General features: G+C 42.1%; 1 protein-coding gene across 7 annotated transcripts in view; it reads left to right on the top strand.

Moving 5' to 3' along the window:
* The window catches only part of TSC1 (TSC complex subunit 1), a 49,184-nt gene that overhangs the window by 1,399 nt on the left and 20,276 nt on the right, over nt 1–27,509 (top strand). For 4 of the 7 annotated variants that reach the window (XM_041725155.1, XM_041725156.1, XM_041725154.1 and 1 more), the window contains exons 2-8: nt 8,070–8,132; nt 14,936–15,121; nt 16,365–16,468; nt 17,949–18,101; nt 20,092–20,236; nt 21,675–21,829; nt 22,169–22,242. In XM_041725155.1, coding sequence (XP_041581089.1) covers nt 15,016–15,121; nt 16,365–16,468; nt 17,949–18,101; nt 20,092–20,236; nt 21,675–21,829; nt 22,169–22,242 — 737 coding nt within the window. In that variant the 5' untranslated portion in view covers nt 8,070–8,132; nt 14,936–15,015. Of the gene's footprint in view, nt 1–8,069; nt 8,133–11,619; nt 11,644–14,935; nt 15,122–16,364; nt 16,469–17,948; nt 18,102–20,091; nt 20,237–21,674; nt 21,830–22,168; nt 22,243–27,509 lie in introns of all 7 variants that reach the window. The other 3 variants (XM_041725160.1, XM_041725161.1, XM_041725158.1) reach the window with 1 other exon arrangement.

Genomic DNA, 27,509 nt, shown 5'->3' with positions numbered 1-27,509 from the left:
TAGGTGCAGAGCTCTGGGTGCGCATTCACTTTAGCCTTGTTTGGGATGGCAGCGTTGTGCTTGTAAATATGTTAGTCTAAATTAGGCTGGGAAGTATTTGGTGTTTTTATAAAACTGACGCGTTTACCGCAGAAAGAAGGCCCACTAAAATCCTTGCTGGTTTTTTTTTTATAGAAAGCATAGAAATAGCACTTCACTTTGCATAGTGAGAGCTGTAAAAGTACTAAAATAGAATAATACTCTTCTGAGATGCTTTGATTTATAATTTTGGGATCAATTTGGAGTCATCTGAATTCAAACATTCCGGCAAAGCGGAGCTGTAAATTTCAAGAAGCATTATAAAACCGAATCTTCGGGGAGCCCTTGATTTACTGAGCAACCACCTGTGATTCTTAAGTTGAGCATTCCTGAGTAAACCTGGAATATGCAAATGTGAAAGCTGATTTAGGGTTGTGCAGGGAAATGCACCTGTAACAGTCATGCATCAGGCAAATGAGGCTCCTCAGAAACACTGAAGCATTCTTTGCTATTGCCCTGGGGAGCTGCAGAATCTTCCTCTAACCACCCGGTGTAAACCTAAAGGGTATTTATAGAAGATGTAAAATGAAAATATCCTCTTACTAAAGTTAATATCTTATCCAAAACACTCTTACATCACGTGCCTGGAAGGGTAGGTGATGTAAGCTTTCTTCACTTCATGCATTTCCTGGTGTCAGAAAGACGTGGTATGTTTTTAAATTCCTAGTCAGACAGATTCTTAGGCGACTGCTGGCCTTCTTACTTATCTTCGTTAAGTTGGAGCGTCTCAAGTCCTGTGACTCAGTTGTACTCTCCCATCGCTGGGCTAAGAGCGAAGACATCCCATACTGCTACTGTTGTGGTGTAATCTGATGCCTTTTGTGCAAGCTTGGTTTCAGTTGGGAGCTGAAACTGAACAGTGTTACTAGGACAAAACAAATATAAACCTGTCTATTTAGTATTTACAGAATAATAAGATTGCCAGGAAGAGATCTCAAGCAGTAGTGTTTGTCAGAACTCCACGCTTGGATGTCTAGCCTCATAGTAGGAGGACCTACATTTTTGGTCTTCAAGGATACCCTGGATATATATATTTTGGAAGAAGTCATAGAAGATTCTCATGTACACCAGAGGTTGAGGACCAGTGGCATCAAGTATCAATTTGGCTATTTTTCCTTTAATGTATAATTTATTGCAGAGGCATCTTCCTAAAATAGTGTCTCACCTCTGGTGTGGGTAGCAGTGAGTGAGTGGGGTGGGCTCTGAACTACAGCTGACTTGATTTTGTAGCTTTGTCTTCCTTTATCATTTGTTGGGGTACAGGGATTTTTCTTTTCTGGGTTCCAGAGCCGTAGTGGACTAAACTTAGCTTTTTCTGGAATTCATTGTATACTCTTGGATGCAGATGAGCCGAAGACAGGAACACACCATTTTAAGCTTTCCTTAAAATCAAATAGCTTTCGACTTTTAACAAGCCATTGAAGTTCTCTGAGCTTCAGTTTCTTCATCTGTGAAATAAGAGAGTTGGATTGTGAATTAGAGTATTTCTGAGTCGAAATTTCTGGGATTTCAGGTCCTCCTGGGGCTTCAGCTAAACATTCTGACTAAATTGATTGAGTCCAAGTGTTAATGGCTTTATAATAAGTAAGGACATTGGTGACGCTTAGCCTGACCCGTTGAGTGATGACTTGTTTGTCTTTTCTTTTATATCACATGCTTTTTGAAAATGTAATTCCGTATAAGTTCATCATAAGTCTCCCTTTGAGAGGTTAGTTTTATCTTAGTTTTGTTTGCCATGTAAGTAGTTGAAATTAAGCATGAAAGCAAAATGTACTCAATAACATTTAAACCTGCAGCTTTTTGCTTTAAAAAATATGTATGTGTAATTAGCATACGTTCACACTCAAGTTTTTTTCACCTCAGTGCTTAGTATAATTTAGTTTGCATGACAATATTCTTTTTTTTTCCATTTAAATTGGTTTGAAAGAGGTTTGCCATCAACAATTTGAGATTGTTCTTTTTCCAATTTACTTTTTAAGCCTGTAGTTATGAGAAATTAGCCATTTAATATCTGATGTCTGTGTTTTTGGGGGGAGATGAATAAATAAAAAAGAACCGTCCAAAAAGAGTGAATACCTTTTTATATATTAATAAGGTATATGATCTTAGGATCTTGCTAGTTTTTTCTTGTCCCTTGTACAGTGCTAACTTTTGTTCTGTCCAGGGAAGTAGCAAAAAGTAACAGATGAATGAATTTAGATTGTCATCTAATGAGTAAAGTGCCTCAAAAACCTTGCCGATACAAAACAAGGCCTGGTCGTTACTGGCCTATAACTCACAGGTCACTTTCTAACGTAAAGATAATGACAGTAGAGACCATGAAGCATTTGAGTAACAAGGGACAGTTTTGCCTTTCTGTTGGTGATGGAAGGCCCAGAAGGGAGGGATAAGGAAGAACAGAGGTAGTGACCTTATTAACATCTGCTCGCATTGGGTAAGACCAATGCTGCTTTGAATGATTCACAGAGCACAGACGCAAACGCGAAGTGTATCCACTTTAAATTATGGAATAGTTTTATCAATGTTTCACATGCAAGTTGTTACATGGAGAGACTGCTAAGCCTTTTTTTTTTTTTTTTTGAGACTGCTAAGCCTTAATGTACCCGGCAATACATTTTATTAGTAATACTGTTATAATCAAGTTTATACTTGTTGAGTACTTATGTGCCTAACATTGTGCTAAGTATTTTACATGTATGATCTCTGTGAACTGTTCCCACAGCCTTAATAGACAGGGTAGGGAGATGAGGACACAGGCCTAAGGTCACTTACTCAGCTTCTGAGCTGGGATTTGAACCCTGTTGACTGGCTTCAGAGCCCAGACATCTCATCTTTCAGTTCGATAAATGACATGAACTGCTAATCTCATAACTAAATCATAGGTCAGTGGTTCTTAACTTTTGGGGGTCCTCAGTTCCACTCTGAAAATCTACAGGAAGCTTTAGACCAAATATCCCTTTCTGTCCCATCATTACCAAACAATTCATACAAATTCACTTCGGAACTTTATGGACTCAGCCTGCAGCTCAGCTGATTATTCTAAATAGATTATTCCTCTTAAAAATGGACTTGGGTTTTACTAAAAAAACTTTTTTTTTTTTTTTAAACCAGTAGGTGGGAAAGGCCCAAGACTTTTTTTTTTTTAAGATTTTTTTTTTTTTTTTTTTTCATGAGAAACACAGAAAGAGAGAGAGGGGCAGAGCCACAGGCAGAGGGAGAAGCAGGCTCCTTGCAGGGAGCCCGATGTGGGACTCAATCCTGGGTCTCCAGGATCACGCCCTGGCCCAAGGTGGCACTAAACCGCTGAGCCACCCAGGCTGCCCAAGGCCCAAGACTTCTTTTAAAGATGGACCTGTACTCTGTGTTATAAATCATCTTGTTAAACTTTTATATTGAAAGATTCTTTACACTTCCCTGGGAATTCAACCTTAAATGCCATATTAAAAAAAAAATTAGAAGTGGAGATCTCAGATGTGTAACATGCTAAATGCTTGTCAGGCTTGGCCTTCAGTCTGTGCCGGTACCTTTAGCACCTGGCAGAAGTCCATTGGGCTTTTTCCCAAGGCTTATGCACTATGTAGTTTTTCCCGTTGAACCTCAAAATATTTTTAAAATTATATATTAAATATATGTTTTTAATGTTTCTTAGCTTCATCCTTCTCCTTCCTGGACCAGTGGTTCTCAGCCTTTAGTGGGCATCGGAATGACCCCGAAGACCCCACCCCCAGAGTTTCTGGTTCAGAGGTGTGGTGCAAGGCCCAAGAATCTGCATTTCTCATAAATCCCCAGCTGATGCTGCTGTTTGCCAGTGTGAGGACCACATCTGAGAACCACTGTCTTAGACTATTAAACCCTGGGCCTTTATTCCCTAGGGCATTTCTATATTCTACGAACTTGAAACTTAAAGAAATCTTAACAGTTTACTCAGATTTCTTTTAGGAGAAGCTCTGTAGAGGGACTCTTTGAAACATACATGATATCTGCCTGACCTGTATTTTGTTGGTAAATAATTTTGTTCAGGCTAAAAGAAACGTTATTTATAGAAGACATGTATCTTACTGAAATCAAGCTCTGTCCAAGTTCTATAAGATTCACCTTTGACATAGGTTATAAGCTTCAGCAAGTTGTCCCTCAAGGTCCCTAATGGCAAGAATTCTGAATGATGAATCTGGAGCTCCCCTGCCTGTTCATGTGACCTGGAGAGGGCCTGCAGCTGTGAGACCGTGGAAGTCACCCACGACTACACATTTGGCAGATTTTGCCATCAGCTGCTTCACTCTGACACACAAAGTAATGTTTCCTACTGTCTTCTCCTTCCTTCTGTGTGTCCGTGGGAAGAGAGAATCGGAGCTAGCATCATCCTTTTTGGATGCATTTGTGCTGAAGGCAGCTTTGTTCACTTGGTAGAGTATTGCCCTAAGAAATCACCTGAGACTGTTACTGAGCCAGAGCTGAACCCAATAGTGTACTATATATGGTTATTATTGTTATCTTTGCTTTTAACATAATGGTTCCGTTTTATCTGTAGTGTACTTCACACTGAAATTGTCTGTCTGTGCCTGAATTGTATCTGAATTGTCTTTGAGTTTTTTAGATGAAAAAACTGAGTATGGATAGCAAGTTACAGCAAAGGGCATCTGCCTGCATGTAAATACCATAGACAAGTGTGCATAAAACCGTCTCAGGCGATGTGGTTTGCAGGTTGGAAGAGTCCTAGGCTAGAAGGCCACACAGTACTGGCTTTCCAAAAGTCTGAATGATCAACTGATATTTCAGATAAAATACGTTCAACTGATACTTTCAGATAAAATATGTCCTAAAGGCATTTTCAGTGCCTGCCATGAACATTTCATAAACAGATAGCTCTTAGCCCTCCCACAGCTTGTAATGCATCTTGCTTAAGGCAGAGATGTGAAAACCTGTATGTGTCCTGCCAGTGGCAGCTATCCATGGCTGTTAAGCTGAAGTCCATGTGTAGTCCTACGTATAGAACCCATCTATCTATCTGTAAACACCTTAAGGATGAAATTAAGGTGAACTGTGAAAACAAATTGACCTGTGCTCTTTCTCTTACATCTTAAAATACTAACAAACGCAGAACCTTCTTTCTCAAACCTGCCCTTTATTTATTTATTTATTTATTTTCCAAAAAGAAAATACTTTCCAAAAAGACCAAAAAGAAAAAACTTCCAATTGCTTGTAGGAAGTGCCATCACAGTGTTGCTTTTGGGTGAAAACACAGCTTTTGCGTCAGATATGAAAGAGGAAAAATCTAGATCTGGGGGCATGTTTCTTTTATTTGGCTCTTGAAAATGAGAATGTGGATTGACCCTCTTATGCTCTGAGGTGCTTCCATCCACTCCCCTTTGGGGTACACATCTTTGAGAGGCTGGTTTTCTCCATTCCTCACTAACATCACAAGTTCATAGGTCACATCCACTGACTGACCCCAAATTCTGTTACCTAGCAGTACTCTGTAGGGCAGAATTTTTTTTTTTTTTTTTTTTTTTTTTTAGGGCATGATTTAAATATGAATGAATAGGGCAGCCCCAGTGGCCCAGCGGTTTAGCAACACCTTCCTGGGGGTGTGATCCTGGGGACCTGGGGAGTCCCCCTTCGGGCTCCCTGCGTGGAGCCTGCTTCTCCCTCTGCCTGTGTCTCTGCCTCTCTCTCTCTCTGTGTCTCTCATGAATAAATAAATAAAATCTTTAAAAAGAATATGAGTGAATAAGTAAGCAGTTAAACATAAATAATGGCAAGTAGCCTTTGACAAGCCAGCATTAAATTGATGACAATTTATTACCATTAGCCATTTTTTGGCCTAGCGAGAAAGAGGTTAGGAAATCTTACAGTTGAGCATTGGACAAAAAAAAAAAACATTGTGATTTCGTATGCCAGTCCCTTGTCCAAGATGGCTGGGCAGGCTACAAGAGCTCATCTTGTTTATATACCAACTTTATCATTGCCCTGGATATTCCTTTTCAAGTAAAAGATCCAACTAGGATTAATTGTAAGAGGACATCTATATGACTCACTGGACTAACAGCTGATGTTAAGGTTCTGAATTTTAAAGGCTTCTGTGTTTTAGTTCCAGTTTTTACTTGATTGACTGAGGCCAGGCAAGTATGATTTGGCTGAATTTCTGAGAGGCCAGCCCACCTCCCAGCAGTGGGCGCACACTTGCAGTATGCCACTGAGGACCGTTGGTGTTTAAAGCCTAGAATGTGCTCCATGAGGAAATACAATTACCCGGACATCTGGGGCAAGAGATTTGAATTGTTAGAGGGTTGCTGCCTCCACGAGTTTGACTTTGAGCATCACAGTATATTGAAGGGCTCGTTTGCAAGCTTTCTCAGGCTCACTCACCAGACATGCAGTGCGTGAAGCTCAACTTCCATACACTACACCCCACCCTGGAGTGGGGACCAAAGAAGTTGGTGAAACATTGGCTGGCCTGCACATGATATATTTGCTTTTTGTATGCTGGATGCTGCAGTGGGCCCGAAGGGGGGAAGGGGGTACCTGGGAACCAAACAGATGTCCAAGTCCTCGTGGAGCTTACCATCTCATGACCAGACCGTACCTAAATATAGTTTGAAAGGCCCACGTTTTAAAGGGAATTTGGAATGTATTTGTATAGACTCATTTAACACGAAATCGTTCAGACGGAAAGTATGGTAAAGAGAGGAAGAAAGTAGAGAAATGATAGCTACCCACAAATATTTTGTGCTTGTCCTGTAGAAGGATCAGATAAAGGTCGTGCTGTTTTTAAGGCAGGATTCAGCTTCATAGGTATATTTTAGTACTGTTGTAACAACTTCCGTATAGTCAGCAAGTACCAGATGCCGTGGTAGCCACTAGAGTGATAGTACTGAGCTCCTGTCTCTCCCTGGATGTTGCTTCTGTTCTAATGAGGGAGATGTGTTCAGTAACTAATTACTGAATGTCACATTTTATTTAATTGGGTTGTGGTAAGTGACACAAAGAAATATAGGCTGCTAAGCAAACATAACAGGGGACCTGACCTAGTCTAGGGTACAGGAGTGGAGGGAAGGGAAGGCTTGGCTTCTCTGATGGGGCAAAAAAAATTTTTTTAAAGATTTATTTATTTGAGAGAGAGTGAGTGAGCATGCATCCCCACCTCCCCCCTGTGACAGGGGGAGAGAATCTTCAAGCAGACTCCCTGCTGAGCTTGGAACCTGATGTGAGGCTGGATCTCAGGATGCTGAGATCATGACCTGAGCTGAAACTAAGAGTCTGATGCTCAACTGACTGAGCCACCCACACGTGATGGAGTAAACATTTAAGTTGAGATCTTAGGATTGATTCTTAGCTTGGGAGTAGGGAGGCGAGAGGGGCAGGGCTGTAGAGAGGGAGGGGATACATGGGAGGGAGGACAGGGAGGTGCAGGCCCACTAAGTGCTTTGCGCCTGGTCCTGTTCTTGCTTTTGGGGTGTGCATCCCAGGGCTGTTTGAGCGATGACTGTGCCCCAGGCTGTGCCAGGGCTCAAGAACGCATCGTCCTGTGTAACCCCACACAGCCTTCTGAGGTAGAGGCTGCTATTCTTCTCACTTTCCAGATGAGGTAACAAGGTCAGATGTTAGGCACCTGAGGATAACTGCCAGAAGTGGCCCAGCTAATACGTGGCAGAGCTGGGATTGCACCTCAGAGCTGTAGGACTCGAGAGCCCATCCTGACCATTTGTTTATAGCTCCAGTAAACAGACAGCTAACAAAAGGTAGAGAATACAAGTTCAGCACAATATAAAGAGTTTTCCAGCAACCAGCTGTTCAGAAATGTAGACAGGGAGAGAGGCGCGTGCACCCACTGATTCTAAGTGTTCATTCCCGTGGAAACTAGCTGGCCACCTGTCAGGGCTGGGGCAGGAAGGAGGTCGAACCTGGTGAACCCTAAACTCCCTCTGGGTACATCTGGGATTTCACTTCATTGTAAGATTATTGTATACATTATATGTGTTTTTTCCCTTCAGTGACCATGAAAGACACCAGCTTGGCAGCACTGGAAACCGAAGTACCAATTGTCCCCAGAACAGGTAAGGTATAAATTCATTCCAGTGGTTGGGAAAGACAGAAGGGAATCATTCACCTATATGATTGCATAGGTGTGTCCTTGTTTCTTCGCACTCAGGATTTAACAATTCTGGTTTTAGCTACTTGCTAGGAACTGGTCCTTCTGTGGCGTGAAGTAATTTGTCAAATTACCCATGATTTATTACTTATTCAGTGCCAGACACTGTGTTTGGTGCTTTCTTTTTATGTGTTACTCATTTTCTTTTTCACAGGCACACTTTTGGTGGAGCCCCATTTTACAGATAAGGACTGGGGCTCCGAGATACTGTCTGAATTTCCTAAGGTTGTATAGCTGCTACTTGGGGGGCCTGCGACTTGGATCATTTCTGTCCAGCAGCAGGGTTTGGTTTTCACACTAAATGAGATTGAAGCCTTTGTGTTGGGGTGAGTCATTTGACTAGTGTGGAGGTTCTCAACCTTGGCTGTGGAAATCCAGTTGGATCTATAAAAACAAACCAAATGTGTTCTCTCTGCCCCACCCTTTAACCTGTTCTGGAGTAAGGCCTGGGCTTCAGGATTTTATAAAATCTCCAGTTGATTCTAATGTACATTCTAGGCTGAGAACCCCTGAGCCTAGGGAATTAGCATTTACATCTTAACGTGGCCTTATTTATTAATTGTCTTAATTAGCATTTTGGGATGAATTATATGCTGTGACAGTTTCTAGGAATTGGAGGATGCTCAAGGTCCCAGGATATATATATCCTTCATCAATACTGAGGTGTTGGCACTTTTGTGGATATGAATTTGGTCTTAGTGACATGACTTACCACTGAGCTATGATTTTGAGTTTGCTGGCAGGAATGCCCAACGCAACAGCATTGTGTGTCTGTGGGAAGGTGTGGGGAAGATAGGGAAAGTGTTTGGTTTCTCTCGATATATGTGTTTAGCTAATGGGGTTCATTTAATGGCTCACTGATTGCTAGTTACTATATTCCATCATCCATTCCAAGGATGTCTGCCTTACCTTACCTCATAGGAATTGTGAAATAAAGTAGGGATTTTTTTGCTGTCAAGATGATGTCTGTTCACAAACCTGATACAGACTGTAGACTGTCTAACGAGACATAAGTAGCATTCTCTCACAAATAGGCAAAGGTCTCTGAGTGTGACTTTTCATTTTCAACATTTTCATGTGTACTCCACACTGTCCCTTCTTTAGAAATCTGCTGAATGTGAATTTGAACCCAGCATCACATGGTAATGTTCGTATCATTTACGCCCAAACTGAATAACACACATTGTAAATCTCAAACTTTATTCCACATTTTTCAGTATTCAGTATTATATGACATCTTAGTAGCTAGATTTATAAGGTTTGGAGTTTTAATATGGAAAAATCACTTTGTTAGGACTAACAGCCAGATTGCTCCTGTGGTCACTGTTACAAGCTGAAGATGAGCTAAATAGACGCTCATCCTCGGCTGCCATAGGCACTAACCTTTATGGATAAAGTAGAATGCAATTTAGGGAAGTTTCTCGTAGATGGTTTTCTAGAAGGAAGCTGTATCTGGGATTGATAGCTTAGGCAAGCCTCACAGATCCTTTGTCTTTAGCTACTAAAAATTATTGGCAACCTATAGCTATATCTTTTTGACAAACTTTTTGTTTACATTTTTAACCTTCATAGACCCAAAACTACAAGACACCGTCTTCCCTAAAGCATTTTTTGTAAGGTCTGTTTTTAAATTTGATTAGTGACTGTAAAATATATTAGGGGGTTTCAGTTTTTCACCAACACCGTTTTCTTTATAGTCTTTATATTCTTCATCTTTGCTCGAAGATAATTTATCATAGATGTTGATTGTGATTTTGGATTTTTTTATGTCATAAAATCGAGGTGACAGATTGACGTTTTATTTTTCATTCATCCTCATGAGATGTGAAGTATTCCCAAATATGAATTTTTCTTGAAAGACTAAGACTTTAAGTTAAATGTAGTTTTAAAGGTTGTTTTGTTTGTAATGCTACAAGACAATTCTGAAATATTTAGAATTAAAATATAGTTTAATTCCTTTCTATTTAGCCATCTGTTATTAAAATTTTTATAAACGTTTGGCTTAGAGTAATTACTCTTACTTGTAGAGTTATTTCTCTAATCTACCTTCTTTTAATATTCATATTAGTTAACATATTTAGCCATTTGTAAGTTCTTGATTGTTTTTGAACATAAAAGTCACATTCATTAGCTAAAGTTTTTATATTTCTAATCAGTATAAACTTGTACTTAAACTTAGAAACACAAAACTTGGATGTTAGAGCTAGAGCGTTTTATTCAAAAGTGGGTATTCAGATTTTTAACAGTAATTCTAAGCACATACCTTGTCCACATTACAGATATCGTGTAGATTATTGTAATAGTAATGACATATAGTTATTGATTATACGTGCTCAGGGGTTCTGCAAATGCTGCTGAAGTAGGCATTTGACAGTTCAAGTTTTACGCTTTCTAAAGACCAAGACCAAAGCCAGATGTTGGCCAAATAGACTAAAAGCCAAACTTGGGTGACTCCTTATTTTCCATGCACATTGAGATCATACTAAGTATTCTGTTCTGTTTGATTGAATCTGATGACCAGTTGTAAAATTTAACCTTGGTGTATTCAAGGGTGGTGACTAACAAACAATCCCCTATTGCTTCCATTTGAGTGGTCAGGGGAGACCTCTTTGAGATGGTGACATTTTGAACAGAGACTTCAGTGACAGTTGGCTGTGCAAAGATCTGGGAGAGAGAGGCATTCCCAAGGATAGTGGGAGCAGCAAGGGCAGAAGGCTTGAGCAGGAACCAGTTTGAGAGACTGCTCTCTCCTGGCTTTTGGGAGACTGGGAGAGAGCAGAGAAACGACAAGGCAGAGTGGTATGAAAGGAAGCAGACAGAGGCCAGGGGTTCACAAGTGGCTGAAGCACGTGGAGCGTTTTGGTCACTCCTGGGGTTCCGCTTTTACTACCTCCATGGGAAGCCATTGCATGATTCTAAACAGGAGAGGGATGGATTCTGATTTCCCTATTTCAGAGTCTTTGTGGTGGTTTGGTGGCAATCACATCGTAGGGGAGCAGGATGGGAGGTGATGGGGCTCGGAGTGGCCCACAACAAAGGGAGTAGCAAAATTGGTGGGCTTGCTGGTAGATCAGGGGGGAGTGTGAGAGCTGTGGAGGAGTTGAGGATGTCACCATGGATTCATGTTGGCTATAGACTGATGGTTGTGTGTTTTCCTGAGATCCAGGAGACTGGCAGATTGACAGGTTCTGGGGTGGGAGTAGCTGTTGAAAGTCATGTCTTCCCATGTGAACAGTGTGGTCTATAGCACTGTACTGTGGCACACGGCCACTGAAGATAATGTTCACCTAAGTGGAATGTTGCTTTGGCACGTGGGATACAGAGATCTACTAACCTAGGTATTGACTTGCGGCTTCTTCTGACTCCTGTGTTCTATACTTGGTTATTTCCAGAACGGAAGAGAGACTTTCACAGCTGTAAGTCGGTGCTGCCTGCCTGTAGTGCTAATCTGCACGTGACTTTCCCCAGCCCATCTTCCCCAGGCTGGAAAGTGTGTCTGACATGTGTACCCCTCACCTGCCCCCACCACATGCATGGCCCTCTCCTCATTCTGTGCGCCCACTGGGCCCTCTGCACTTCCTTTTCTGACACCAGTTCTCCATTGCACGTGTTATAAGTCTGTCTTCCCTCTCAGCACCTTGCACTTAGCCCCTTGAGAAATGTTTGAATGAGTTTTAAAAGAAGAGATAATCCAATCATGGCATTGATTCTAAAAGCTCATTATTAAACTCTTGGGAGGGCTTTTTTGTTTGTTTAAAATTTTATTTATTTATTCATGAGAGACACACAGAAAGAGAGGCAGAGACACAGGTGGAGGGAGAAGCAGGCCCATGCAGGGAGCCTGACGCAGGACTCCATCGAGTCTCCAGGATCACGCCCTGGGCTGAAGGTGGCGCTAAACCGCTGAGCCACCCAGGCTGCCTGGAGGGCTTTTTTGAATGTCAGAATACTTGAGCTTGTGGGACACTTATGAGGAACCTTATGTAAAACCCAAGATTTATATTTTTGGGGGGATTAAAAACTATGGTTGAAAGGTAGAAATTTAAAACAGAATTTTAAACCAGAAAAGCTGGTTGCCAAAACTGTACTAATGTGTCTTATTTTCTTGTTTATTTATTTTAGAGATTTTATTTATTTATTTGAGAGAGAGAGAGAGAGAGCATGTGCCAGAGAAAGAGAGAGAGAGCACAAGCGAGGTAAGGGACAGAGGGGGAAGCAGACTCCCCACTGAGCAGGGAACCTAATGAGGCACTTGATCCTGGGGCTCTGGGATTGTGACCTGAGATAAAGGCAGACGCTTAACCTAATGAGCCACCCAGATGCCCCATTAATGTGTTTTAGAATAAAACTTAATTTTTAAAATATTTATTTTGCTTTCTATAAAGGATCTGGAAGGAGCAGGCTCCAGAAACCAGACTTTGACACCTTAAGATGACGTTTGTGAACTGAAAAGCAAGCAAGGTAGTCCAAGCTGGTCAGTCCTGACTGTGGCCAAGTTGCCTGGATGGACACCATCTTTGTTTGGAATTGAGCTCCTGTCATGTATTCTGGGCTGGACTTGGGGGACCAGCTCTGATATTCCTGCCTTCTGAAGACACAAAATACAAGCTCAGAGTCTCACTAGACTGAGAGTAGATGGGTAGCAATTTTATTGTAACACAACCAAACTTAGGGCAAAGTGCTTCTAAACCTGAGAATAATTTGTGATTTACCTGAAGTAGAAAGGAATGTGAAGACTAGCCAGAAAATCTGCTATTAAAAAATCATCTTGAAAGTGGTGGCCTCTCCCTGGGTCTCTGCCTCTCTGTGTGTGTTTCTCTCATGAATAAATAAATAAAATCTTTTTAAAAAAAGAAAAAAAGAAAAAGTGGTGGCCTCAAGATTGCTACTAGTTTTCTTTTTGATAATGAGCACTGCTCAGAGAGTATTCATGCCTAGTGTATGCATACGTTCTCTCATTTAATTCTCTCCACAGACATTAAATCCTGACAGGTTGATATTTTCTTCACTTTTAAATTTAATCCAACTCACAAGGTGAAATTTGTTTCTATTTTCAGCTCTGAACTCTTAGAAGAAAATCTTATCAGTTGTAAGCCCTTTGAAATGGACTCCCTTTGTGATTTACCTAAAAGATTTATATTCATAGTTGTGAGCCAGCAACTTCCTACATCACATCACGATAAGCTATCAAAAATGCATTTAAATTTATTTATTTATTTATTTTTTGGCTTATGAACTTCTGATTTACTGAGAGCCAAATCAGTGGCCACTGCCGGGTTGTAATTAAACAAGAGCATAGATGATAATAGTTAATACTCACCAGTTTCTGGGGCCCATTGATGCTTTAAATTTTGCATTCTCGCAGGAGGAGCTTAACTCTTTAGTGGACTTTTTCTGTAGCATAATGTTTCCTCCCTAGTGCTTGTTAAAATGCAGGTTCCTAAGTCCCAAAGCCAGCTGTGGAATGGGCCAGGAGATTGAGGTTCTGAGAGGCATCCTGGGTCGTCTGGGTCCATGTTGAAGCCAGAGGGCTGCTACTCCAGCCACTCAAAGCAGCACAGAGGAAGCCACATGTTACAGCCATGGGCCTGGGAGTTGAGCCCTCACAGGTCTGCTTTACTGTGTGACCTTGGTTAAGTTACTTAACCTTTTTGAGTCTCCATATTCTCATTTATAAAAGAGGATATCTGCTTACCTCACAGAATTGCTGTGAAGATGGAAACCATGAGTTCGCTTGATGTCATGTTGAGGGGCTCAGGGCTTTACAGTCGAGCCAGATCTTGGTTCAAATTTTAGTTCTCTGGTTCTGCCTCTTGGTAGCTTTGCAACTCCAGGCAAATGGCTTAATTTTTGTTTCTCTCCCTGTAAAATGGGGACAGATGAACCAACCTCATGATACTGGTCTAAGGACTGTATTCACTGATGTTTGTAAAAGATGTGCAGTTCCTATCTCTTAAATGATCATTGGTTTTACTTGTTTTTGAAAATAACCTTTAGAGACCTAAGTGGAGACAAAGAAATTATTGCAAATGTGGATAGTTACACCTAGAGAATGAGCTGCTTTTCTGTATATAAAGATAAGGCAGTGGATCTACCACCAGGAGGAATGGAGTCTTTGAAGAGAGGAGATTTACCCTTGTGCCCCCACTTCATGCCTCTTGCCTGTGACCAACGGCATTTGAGTGTGACATATGTCTGTGAGGAGGCATTTGTATGAAAATTCGAGACATGGTCCCTGGTTCAAATGAGATATTAAATGTACAGCCTCATGACCTAACAAGCTAGACCAGCTTTTAGGCAGGGATGGGAGTTTCATGAGGAAAATAGGATGTTTTTAGTTCTTCATCTGAAAATAGTTCATCTACTTTTTGGATCGATGATTTGAAATGTAAACATAACCTTAGCCAAAACCCAAGGCAGAGTCAGAAGTAGGATTAAAAATAAAAACTTCGCTTGGGTCCTAGCATTAAGTTGCTGTGATGGTTCTGACTGGTTGCAGTGTTCCCTGTCTCTCTCCAGTGGTTGTATTCCATAGACCTCCTCTTCACAAATTTGTCAAACAGAATTATTCTTACACCCTACCTTCTTTCATCAGCAGAATTCTGGACAGGCTTTTCTGCATTGAGCACATGCGCTGGTTGTCTTGCAGGTAATTTTTTTCTGGGGAAAAATGGGGCCATTTTGTCACACTATCTTCCGTTTTCTCAGTCTGGTAGTGACACCAATGAAGAGCCTGCAGAGTTGTTAGCGTGCGTCCCGGACCCGGCGCAGCACATTTGTGTAAGAGAATGGCCCAGCAAGCGAATATCGGGGAGCTCCTCTCCATGCTGGACTCCCCCGTGCTGAGTGTGCGTGACGAAGTGACAGCTGTCTTCAAAGAGAACCTCAGCTCTGGTAAGCAGGGTCGCGTCCATGTGCGTCAGAACGACTGACCTGGGAATGACCATAGTCCGCTGATACAGGTTTTCATCTTCTAAGGAGAGTCTCGAAAACCACTGAGAAAAGAGCATCTATTGCTGGGTTCATTCTCTGTGTGCTTTAAGCCTTTTTTTTTTTTATTATGGAAATATTCAAATAGACACACAAACTTATGAAGTAAGAATCACATAATGAACTCACGATCCAGCTTCAAAGTTGCTGCCTTCTTGTTTCATCTCACCCCTGTTGCTCCCCCTGTCCAAGTATTTTCAAGGAGATGCTATTTGGAAATCATATATGTGATTTCTGGTATAAAATGCATGGCCTCACTTTAATCAGAGAAACATGAATTTCACAGTACCTTTCTTTGCTTACTAGGTTGACAAAAATCGAACACTGATTACAGAAATGGGTACTGTTGGCAGTAGAATGGATTAGTGTTCAGCCTTTTTGGAGTATCCACCATCCATTAAAAAGCCTGTACCATGTGTCCCACTTACAAGAGTCTGTATTTCTTTATGGTCTTGAATGAAACCTAGTGAAAAATGGGGAAACCCAAGTATCCTTCAGTAGGTGACTAGTTAAATGAATTGTGTAGAGTTATGCAGTGGAGCAGCAGGTCAGAGGTGCTGCCACAGGAGGGCATCTACAACACACTGTCGAGTGTAAGACCACACACACACACACAGAGTGCAAGTAAATGGGTGTGGGGGCCATGTGCGTGTGTGCACGTGTTTGTGGTTACCCAAGTAGAAAGAGGTTTGAAAGGACGTGTACCAAACTCGGATGCTTATCTCTGAAGAGAGGGTTGAGAGAGGCCAGTAGCGAGGAGAACTTGCACTTTATGTACTTTGACATAATCTGAGTTGTTACCAGTGGACCTGGTTACAATTTTATAATCAAAGAAAGCAATAAAAAAAGAAGGTAGCATTTCAGTGGTTCTCTGGATACTTAGGTAAATTCGAATAATATCCTGTTTTTTTTTTCTTTTCAGTTTTATACCTTTATTTGACTATCAGCGATTAGTTCTCATCCACATTAACAGTCTGTAGATTTTTTAAAGTTTTTAAACCTAAATGTATTGAAAGGTGGAAATAGAATTTTTTATGTAACCTTGGGGAGCACATAGAGATACGCTTGCTGGATTTTGTGACAGATAGCCATTTGAGGCAAATTGAGAATGTTAGAGGAAATAATGATTTTCCTTTCCTTTGTGCAGACCGTGGTCCGATGCTTGTAAACACCTTGGTGGATTATTACCTGGAAACCAATTCTCAGCCGGTATTACACATCCTGACTACCTTGCAAGAGCCTCACGACAAGGTAACTGCTGGGCTGTGTCCTCTGTTCCCTGCTGGTGCCGCTGCCTCTGTGCACACCCACTGTGCAGTCTGTCAAGACCTTGCACCTTTGACTTCTCTGTGCCACAGATGATCTTATTCCCAGATTGCCACTGAGTAGAAAAATAATTTGTGGAATCTGTGTGTCCTGAAAAGTTTACAAAATAAAATGTGTTCCAGAGGTTTTTTTAAGCTTTTGCTATTCCAAGAAATCCTATAAATTCTGGTGTTATCGTTGTACAGTGCCAGTTTGACCTGTAAGGTGCTCATCTTTAAATCCATGCTTTGAATAGGATTTTTTTATTTTTTTAAGATATTTATTTATTTGAGAGAGAGAGAGACAGAGATAGTGACAGAGAGAGAGAACATGAACAGGGAAGGGAGGGAGAAGCAGGCTCCCTGCTGAGTAGGTAACCTGATGCCAGGCTTGATCCCAGGACCCTGGGATCATGACCTGAGTCGAAGGCTGACACTTAACTGGCTGAGGCAGCCAGGCGCCCCTGAATAGAATTTTAGACTTAATCAATGTGGAAAAATCTGTAGGTCCAGACAGCTAATGCAGCTAATGTATGAGTCCTGTTGCCCCGTAGCAGGCACTTGGAGAGCTCTTTAGTGTTTTATTTTTGTTGATGATAAAAAGCTCACAAAGCATGGTAGTTGCATACTTTGGTTAAGTGTTGACTTTCTTTTTTTTCAAAGATTTTACTTATTTATTCATGAGAGACACACAGAGAGAGGCAGAGACATAGGCAGAGGGAGAAGCAGGCTCCCTGTGGGGAGCCCGATGCAAGACTCGATCCAGGACTCGGTCGCAGGACCCCAGGATCATGACCTGAGCCAATGGCAGACGCTCAACCATTGAGCCACTGGAGTCCCAAGTGTTGAGCTTCTAGATGCTACTGGCTTCACTAGGAGTTAAAGACCTATGCCTTTTCCAGTATATCTTGTTTTGTTGTTTTTCTGGGCTGAATTTTAACTTTAGACTGCCCGATTTATGTTTGGAGCCAAACCATGTAGACCGGGCTATGGGAGCAATAAGTAGCTGTTTCCAGCAGGATCCTCTCGCAGCTTTGGTAACCTGCCACAGGCTCAGGACCAGTGGTTTTGGTAAGAAGTGGCTTATTTGTAAGCCATTAATAAGAGGGTCCGTGAAGGAATTTCCCCCCCCTTATACATGGGTATCATGGGATCCTTTTTCAGGACCTGATAACTGGCTGCCCTCTCTCGGGCCAAATACAGTGGTGTTTTGTGTGCCAACGTGGTTTTTAAGATCTTTGGTTTGATCTCTTTATCTGGATGGCCTGTGCTTCATGTCAATGGGGACTCAAGGGACTGGTGTCATTATTGTACCTCTGTGTCACCTTTGTATATTCACATGAGGATTTGCCTTGTTTCCCCTGATTTCCTCTGCCATTCCCCCCAGCCTTACTGAGACATGTTTCCCTGTTCTTTTAATTGTTTAGCACCTCTTGGACAAAATGAATGACTGTATGGGCAGAGCGGCCTCTCGGCTGCCCGCGCTGTCGTTATTGGGGCACGTCATCAGGCTGCAGCCGCCTTGGAAGCACAAACTCTCTCAAGCACCTCTTTTGCCTTCTTTACTCAAATGTCTCAAGGTACAATGTTTACAAGGGTTCAAATGAAATGCCTTTATGAAGATAATTTCTGAAATTCTGTGTAACTCTAAAGCAAGCAAGCTAGAATTGAACCTTGAGAATTTAGAAACTTTCAGTGTTTGGCTCTCCTTGGATGTAACATAGACCAGAGTTGGTACTTAGTAAATTCTCAGTGGGTCCTGGTGAGTGTCCAGGATCTTAGTCTAAGCAGATTTGGCAATACTTGGGTCAGACTAGTTCGACGTGACGTTATTCCCACCTTCTTGGATTCCATCCTTGTCCGGTCTTCCATCCGTTAAAACATCTGGCTTCTCTTTCGGGGAAGCCCAGGTTCTCTCTTAATGAGGAGAAAAATGGTTCATGGCTTTTTTTTAGCCATTTAGGAGCATGTTCTGGTTGCAGTCATCATTAAGGTTTTGTTGACATAGGCCTACTGAATTGCATTCTGTCTTTTACAGTAGATTTAGTGCATTTTTCTACACGGTGAGTGAAAACCTAAATAGAACTTTATGGTTTTACTTTTGACAGTGGCTTGCTGAAACACTCCAGGTTATTTGCTTAATCTGTTTTAAGTCCTGGGCTTGTTTCCTATCTATAAAATAAGAAAATATGGTTAATAATAACTGCTCGTACCTCACAGAGACCTAAAAAGATCTGTTAGTGTTTGTTCCAGGATGGTAGTACTTCTGGATCATCTGATACAGCACCATGCAAATTGATTTTTGTCTCTTGATTTTTGTCTCTGTCAACAAGGGTAACTGGTTCATTATATCCCTAGAGGTGGGTCCCAAAGAGTCACGTTAGTATTCTAAAAACATGCATTTAATGTTGAGAAAAAACGAACAATTGAAACAATTTAATTTTTCTTAAGTGAATGGATCGGTGAGAATATAACTCAGTTTTGAGGCATACAATTCAGTTCAGACTGTAAAACACTTACTTTTCCAAAAGGGTAAACTCCGACAATTATTCATAGATAGCTGTCCAAGTTGTTGGTTAGAATATTACTGTAAACAAAATTAGGGTTAGTCCTTTTTACTGGAACTGGTTATGTATTTTTGAGTCTCCTCTGGTATTTTACATTCTTCTAACTAGGTAACTATTGGCTATGACAAAAGACCTCGTGCTTAATGTAAAAGCTAAATCTATTTAAGGCTTTATTTCCAGACTCAGAGATTTCCTTTTTTTTTTTTTCTTAAGATTTCCCTTTTTAATAGTAATAATAAATGTCTTAGCCTGTGTGGTAGTTTTTGATTACTACTTTGTTTCTTAAATCTAAATACAGTTACTTGGCAAACATTCATGATTTAATTATGGATCAGGTGAGCCGCTGTAGCTATCCTGAGTTGATTCATTATCCATTGGGTATTAAGTATCTTCAATTAGCTTGAAGTTATATGACTTGATATTAAACTATAGACATGGTCAGAGGTCACTGTATCTCCTTTTATTTGCTAATCTATACATTGTGAAGGTGAAGCTGCTCAGGAGACTTGTGAGCGCCTTGCTAATTTCTTCTTAAATTATACTTCTGTTGTAATCCTTTAAAAAAAATACTAAATTGCTTGACCATATGTAATGTTTTTTAAATTGATTGACAATAAGTAAATATTTGAGGATTTGGTGAAATGAACAGAAACGGTCATGTTCCTTTGTTCTGTTAAAGCCGTCTCCTCATGCTTCTGTTCAGGTGCCACAGGTAGAGCATCCCCGGCTAGAGGACTTGGGCATCTGTCCCCAGGTCAAGTTGAAGCTTCTCTCCCAGATAGGTTTGTCTGGGGGCAGCAGAAGTGGTTTTGGCAGACTCATTATGGTCAAGTTTGATCAGCGTGGTTCCCCCTCAAACCGGAGGGATAGGGACATGAATCTCTGAGGGGACCTCTAATTGTGATCCCGTCAGGATGTAGAGTAGCCCCTCGGGGGGCTTTTAGTGCTGATCCTTATGTTGTGCCTGATGGGTGTTTCTTCTGCTCAACCTTTCCTTCTGCAGATGGACACCGACGTCATTGTCCTCACAACAGGTGTCTTAGTGTTGATAACCATGCTACCAATGATTCCACAGTCGGGGAAGCAGCACCTTCATGATTTCTTTGATATTTTTGGCCGTCTTTCGTCGTGGTGCCTGAAGAAACCAGGTAAAGATATCCTTACGTACCTCTCATTCCCTACCAGGTGAAGGCTTCATCAGTGATGGATGGGTCATGAGCTGTAAGGGAAGGACATGTAGAATTCTGTAGCTGGAATGGGTGGTTGTTCCCAGCCAGTTGAGGAGTACTTTGGGTGTACCCACTGTAGGCACATAGAAGAAGTAGGACTGTGGGAAACCTTCCTCATTCTGTTGGCCTAAAAGGATTAGTTGTCAGAGAAACTGGTAGGGTGTAAAACTCCTTAATTGTCACTAAACCTCAATATGTCAAAACACCTTCAGTCCATGTCATAGCAGTGTGGGGCTGAACTTGCGGAGCCTTTGTCTTGCTCTGTTGGTCTGTTGTGACAGAATAGACTTCTGGTTTTGAGAACCTATCTTTTGTACGTGGAGAAGGGAAAATGCAGTGGGTCCTAATTAGTGTCCTTGTTTTAAACAGGGTGGGCTATTTTTCCCCATACTGGCAGGGGTCCAGCTCTATCCAAATGATTCCTAAGCTATAAGCATGTGGTATTTGGAATCTTTTGGTAAGCCCAGCATCAGATACTCATGTTGAAAAGACCAAGTGAGTAAGCTGCGTGACACCAGATACTGTAGCTTCCTGTATGGGATTAAATAACGAGTCCAAGACCCATGTGATGCTGGTTATTTAGTAGGCTCTTATGGGAGGAAAGGAGCAATCTGTCCATCATGGAAGAGCTGTATGGATACTGTGGTCTAGGTGAGGCTCGATGAACAAAGTGTTCAGTTTCTCTCACTCTCAGCTCCTTAAGCTGGTTTCTGGATAATAGTTTTTTCACTCTTTAGTTACAAATCTGCATAGCTAATACAGGCTGATTTCAAAAGGATCTCTCAAATTTGTTCTGCAAATATCTGAATGCATGTTCTGCACCAAGCATCGTGCAAGGCACTGAGGGTGCAGAGGTGAGTATGACAGTGCTCTTCAAGAAACTCAAGAAACTCATGCTGAACAGGACAGTAGATTTTAGGGGGCCATCTGGCTGGCTCAGTTGACAGAGCATGCCACTCTTGATCTCAAAGTCATGAGTTCGAGCCCCATGTGTCACATAGAGTTTACTTAAAATTAAAATAATTTAAAAAATTTTAGGAAGCGTAATTATCATGACAAAGGTCAGTATTGTGAGAGTGTTGGGTGAAGACTGGAGAGGAGGACTGGATCAGTAGGAGCCTTTATGGGTCATTCCAAGTAGATCAGAGTTTATCCAAAGGCCGTAGGGAGACATTGATGGATTTTAAATAGTGTTTGGTGGGTTCAGGTTTGCATTTTAGAAAAACACTCTTGCTATCTTTGGAGAGAGGTAGGAGCAATAGACCGCAGGTCACACCGGCAGCCACATGCTCATGTCTGCTTTACACACGTCATCTTGTGTTTGGCTAAGTCTCCTGTCCGTGATTTCCTGTTTTAGGCCATGTGACAGAAATCTATCTTGTCCATCTCCATGCCAGTGTTTATGCTCTCTTTCATCGCCTCTACGGAATGTACCCTTGCAACTTTGTCTCCTTTCTACGCTCTCACTACAGTATGAAGGAGAACTTGGACACTTTTGAAGAAGTGGTCAGGGTAAGTGAAGACTGCTCATCTAATACTTGCCATACTGTGTGCACAGGCTACACTTGGGTCTTGTGTTCAGTGGGAGACAGATTTTGAAAAGCAGCTCAGCTTCCCCCACCCCCAGTCCTAGGCAGCCACTGATCTGCTTTCTGCCTTTGCAGATGTGCCTCTTCTGATGAGCATTTCACAGACATGGGGTCTTCTGTGACTGGGTTCTTTCACTTGGTGGAATTTTTCAGGGTTCATCCATGCTGTAGCAAGTGTCAGGAGTCCATTCCCTTTTATTGTCAAGTAATCCATTGTGTGGAACTTAAGCCTTTTATAATTTGTCAACCCAAACTTTTCTAGCCAATGATGGAGCATGTGCGAATTCACCCGGAATTAGTGACTGGATCCAAGGACCACGAACTGGACCCTCGAAGGTATGGAAATGAAGCTGGTGACTCAGAATTTTACAGCATCTCTTGACAGATAAATAGTGTGATCTAGGCGATGTCGTCCCTATTGAGGTAGTATTTGGGAAGACAGGTTCTTCAACTTACAGAATTGCTCTGTTTTGAAGGGTTTTTACAGCTAAAACTTCTTATGAGTCTGAAATATACTCCTCTCTGATGGAGAATTAATAACTTTTCTGGTGGAGCAGAGGTGGCTGCAGTGCAGAAACCCGCCCTACAGAACCCCAGAAAGGCTTCCAGCTTCGTGGTAGCAGTGATTTTGTGAGGGAGACTGAGCAGTGTGTGGTTGAGAACAAGCAGATTGTGGGAAGTGTGGATGCCTATTGGTGAGCCTCTACCTGCATATAGCCAAGTGACTGCCATTCTCCAGGGGGCCCTGAGAAGTTTCCAGGTTTATTCTCTGGAGGAAGTATACCTGCGAGGCTTCCTATTGGAGGATGCCTGGCACAAGGCGGGTGGAGCTGAGAAGGGAGTGGAGTTCTCTTCATGGAGCTGTGAGCTCACCTCCCTCTCCCACTTCTTCTCTGACTGGCAGCTAGGCTGATGCTCCCTCTTGCAGAGGATTGAACCCTTTTTGGGGAAACCAGTCCACAGATAACTGACATTTGGGGATCTTCTAGTAAAAAAGCTAGTTCACTGCCTGATCTTACCTCGTGGGCCCTCCCCCTGTCACATGGAGCCTCAGGCAGATTAAAACAACTTCATCTGAGAGATATCATGTGTGGAGAGAGATACCGTGTGCCTGTAATGGTGAATAGCATCACACAAACACCTGTGCATGCAGCCACCACCCAGCTTCTCAGCAGGAACATTACTGGGTATCTATCTCCCTGTTCGCTGTCCCACTTCAGAGAAACTACCATTCTTGCTTTTATATTAATCGTTCTTTCTTTTCTTTAAAGTTTTACCCCATGTATTGTTGTGCTTTGGAAAGCTCATTAGGAAGCCAAACCAGGCTAAGGAAAGGACAGTCCTGTCAATGTTAGACAAAGGTTCTTAGGAGGCAAGGGGAAGAAGAGCCCAGCATCTGTGTCTTAGTCCGGCCTCTTTTCACTGAGAGTTTATAGGATCCCCTTGTCGGGGGAGGGGAATTGGCGGCAAGGTCATTCATGACAGACCTGAGAAACATAATGATCACCCTTGTCAGAACATCTGGCAGGGCCCGTAGCAAGGCTGGCTTCTGGATGTGCTGCCAAAACATGGCAGAGGATGAAGACTGCTTGGTTTGCTGCTTCTTGGCTCACTGTGGCCCACCTGCAGGGGCAGTTTAGAGCAGAGTCCATCTGTGGGGCTGATCCAGGCGGAGAGGGGAGCACAGGGCCTTCATCAGTCTTTACTTCGGACAGACTAAGCACAGACAGCATATCCAGGCCTGGGTCATCTGCACGCTGTGTCCCTCCATTAGGAAGATAGTGTGGTGGCAGCAGGGACGAGGGCAAAGGCCTGCATGTTGGATCCAAACAGGCTGTCTCTCATGCCTCATGCACAGCTGCCCTCTGCCTCTCTCTCATGCAGGACCTCCTATCCCCCATGTCTCCCTTTTTCTGGATTTGCTCTTGTTTTCGTGGAGTGTACCCTCTAGTAGCTCTTAGAGAATGGAAGCAGTTCTGTGACTGGGAACAGATTTCTGGCCCTCCTCATTCTGAAGGCATTATTCCATTGCCACCTTGCTGCTATCTCGCTGCCATGTCACTTGAGATCCAGAGCTGTTCTTTTTTCTCACGTCTGTATCTGCCATGATTTTCTCCACGGGAGCCCAGAGAGCCTTCTCTTTGTTTTCCTTATATTTTGACGTTGCCTGGTCAGAATCTGTTCTCATTGTTTAATCTTGAAACTCTTATGTTTAAGCTCTAGGAAATTTTCTCTAATTATCTTGTGCTTGATTTCCTTCCCTCCATTGTGTCTTGTCTGTCTTTCTGGAATTGCTGGGATATAAATTGCGGCCTCCTAGAGTGTTCTCTGCTTTTCTTTGCTCTCCAGTTTTTTTCTGTCTGCTATTTTGTTATTTCTGAAGGTTTCCTCATCTTCAATTTTGAATCCTGTCGTAAGTTTCCTTCCTAGCACCATGTTCTTAGCATCTAAGTGCTTTTTATAGGTCTCTGAATGTTCCTTCTCCTGGTAGCCTGTTTTGGATGCAACCTCTCACAGCTTTGAGAATACTGAGAGTTGTTTGTTCCCTGTGTAATCCATGGACTCTTGTTCTTTTGAAGTCTTCAAGGTTTTTCTCCAAAGATCTGATAATCTGCTTGTATCTGGGTAGGAAGACCAAAAAACTCTGTTCACAGAGATGGGACTTGTCACCTCTAAGCTTCCCGTGTGTGTGTGTGTGTGTGTGTGTGTGTGTGTGTGTGTGTATGTATCTATCTGAACCTGTGTTGGAGATGTCAGTACCGTGTTCCTCCTGAGCTGGTCAAGTTTTTGTAGAGATCTCTACAAGTTTTGTAGAAGATCTCTAGCCTGGGGAGGGTCTGGCTGCTACTGTAGGGAAGAGACTGATGGTGGGAGAGGTTAGTGGTCTTGGCATTCAGAATGTATATGCTCACTTCCTTTCTCTGAATGGTACTCATGCCCTCAACTATTTTTGGAGTAGCTCAGTCCCAAAAATCTATTTTACTCTCTCCAGAGAATAGCCCAGGTTTCTGCTGCCTGGGAACGTGGAGTCAGGGAGGGGACTGTAACTGTCTCTCAAATAGTTTTCACCGTCTTCTTAATGCTAGCTGTCTTCATCTACCTGTTGCTCATCTCCAGTTCCAGAAGTACTTGAGGTGTAAAATTTCTTTAGCTTTTGAAGGATTCTGCAGTATAAGTCAGGTTGACTTTTAGCTTTGAAACAATAGGAGCTTAGGATTCTGCTTTCTTGGACTTGCTACATTGGTTACCTCTGGGCTATCTGCCTTCTAGTTTCAGGAACCTGTAGTGCTGTTCTGTCTTCCCCCATTCTTCTCCTTCTCAGAGATTTATATTTAAAAACAAATAAAACAAATCCATGCTGTAGGCTTGGTGGGTCTGGAGGTTGTACAATTGGATGTGTAAGTTTGGTCTATCATGTCGATTTGGAAGTCTCCCAGCTTAGAGAGCCTCTCTCCCTCTGGGTAGGCAGGGGTCATCTGGCTTTTGAAGAAAGCTCTAACACAAAAGACAGGGGACCAACATAGGAGAAAAAGGAGCTAGACAGAAACAGTGGTAATGCAGAGAGCAGAGGAGAGCATCTGTAGTAGCCCCCAAGATGGGGCATTTGAACACATGTAGAGGTCAGAGTACCATGGAGGGGAACATTCAGAGGCCAAAGAAAAAAAACCTTTGAAGATGAAAGTGAAGATGAAAACTTGAAAGATGAAAACTGAGAGCTAACGTCAAGACTTCAACAAAAGAACTGGAAGGTAAAGTTGAGAGCATCTCAGCAATTGAAGGATAGAGATGAGTATTCTGAGCAGAGAGATAAATGTAAAATAATCAGTCCAGGAGGTCCAACGTCCAAGAAAAGAGAGCTTTAGAAAGAGAAGAGAAAACTTGTGTGGGGGAAGAAATTGTAAAAGATATAAGAGAAGAAAACTTCCAACACAACTGTGAAAAATACAAAAAAAATACAATGGGAGGATTAAAGGACACGCATTTCCAGATAGAAGGGGCTTACCTGGCTCCCAGCCTCTGTCACTAAGAGAGAAATCTCCCAAGTCTCAAAACACCAGGGATAAACATTTCAGAGAGGGAAAAACCAAAATGCTTATTAATAAGGATTAAGAAAAAAATAATAATAAGGATTAAGTTGGAATGGTATTAGCTTTTGAAACTAATTGAGACGAAAAGGTTTTAAACATAGAATTCTAGACCTAGCCAAACTGCTGGTCAAGTGTGACACGTTTAGATATGCAAGGAGTTAAATTTACCTCCCATAGACCCCTTCTCAGCTAACTACTTGAGCATGTGTTCCATCAAAATGAGAGTAGAATTCTGTGAGACAGAGTCCAGGAAACAAAGGGATCCGACTTAGGATCATGGTCACGATGAGTTGGGCTAACACTGCTGCAGCAGCCCTCGGGACAAACCAGTCTCGACAAAAGTTGGGAAGAGAAGGCTCCAGAGGAAGCTGGTTAGAGGGGGATGGGGATACTTCTTATAGCTTATGTACATATCATTATGTAAAAATTCTATCAGGCATTGTTTTAGAGTTGTTAACAGTAAGTTTAGGAAGAATTATAGTAGATACACAGAAGACTGAGGAAAAGGAACAGAAAAATCCGAATTCCAGGACAAACTAAATCTAACAGAAAAGGAAATCTCACAGTACACTGTTGAGCTCACTCACACATAGTATTTGCATAGCCAATAATAATCACTGAAAACTGATTAAAAAATTTTTTTTTTAATTTTTATTTACTTATGATAGTCACAGAGAGAGAGAGAGAGGCAGAGACACAGGCAGAGGGAGAAGCAGGCTCCATGCACCAGAAGCCCGATGTGGGACTCGATCCCGGGTCTCCAGGATCGCGCCCTGGGCCAAAGGCAGGCGCCAAACTGCTGCGCCACCCAGGGATCCCTGAAAACTGATTTTGGAGAAAACAAAACTATGATACACATGTGTTGAGAGCATTGGGGAGGAGGAAAAAGGATACAGAAGTTACCTACATCCTCACTGACCATAGTAGAAGTCAGTAGATGTAGTGTATAATCTGTACATCGGGAAATTCGGAGCACACAGCGTATTCTTTAGGAATATGTGGGCAGGGTACCTGTTCAGTCACAGCCAAAGCAGTTGCCAAATTGGTTCTGGGGAGTGGCATTGGAGGGACCTTTTAATTGATTTTTAAAATGTATTTATTTCATTGACGAATGTTAGATACCATGGAGCACTTCTGTCTTATGTTCCTCTGAGAAAGCAAAAAAAAGTACTGTAGAAATTAACACGCAACTGATTAGATTCTACTTCCCAATTTCAGAGAGATTAAAATATGAAAAGTCTCTTTAAGAATCAAGGAAATTGGGCAGCCTGGGTGGCTCAGCGGTTTAGGGCTGCCTTCAGTCCAGGGCATGATCTTGGAGACCCGGGATCGAGTCCCACGTCAGGCTCCCTGCGTGGAGCCTGCTTCTCCCTCTGCCTGTGTCTCTGTCTCTGTCTCTCTCTTTCTGTGTTTCTCATGAATAAAGAAATAAATCTTTAAAAAAAAAAAAAGATTCATTATTTTGTTAAGTTTTGACAAAAGTCACAATCACGATAAAGAATGTGTCATCGCCCC

The sequence above is a fragment of the Vulpes lagopus genome, chromosome 12 (assembly GCF_018345385.1).
Source record: "Vulpes lagopus strain Blue_001 chromosome 12, ASM1834538v1, whole genome shotgun sequence".
In the NCBI taxonomy this organism is placed as follows: domain Eukaryota; kingdom Metazoa; phylum Chordata; class Mammalia; order Carnivora; family Canidae; genus Vulpes; species Vulpes lagopus.
Note: the sequence above shows the minus strand (reverse complement) of the source record. Positions and strands in the feature narration are given on the sequence as shown.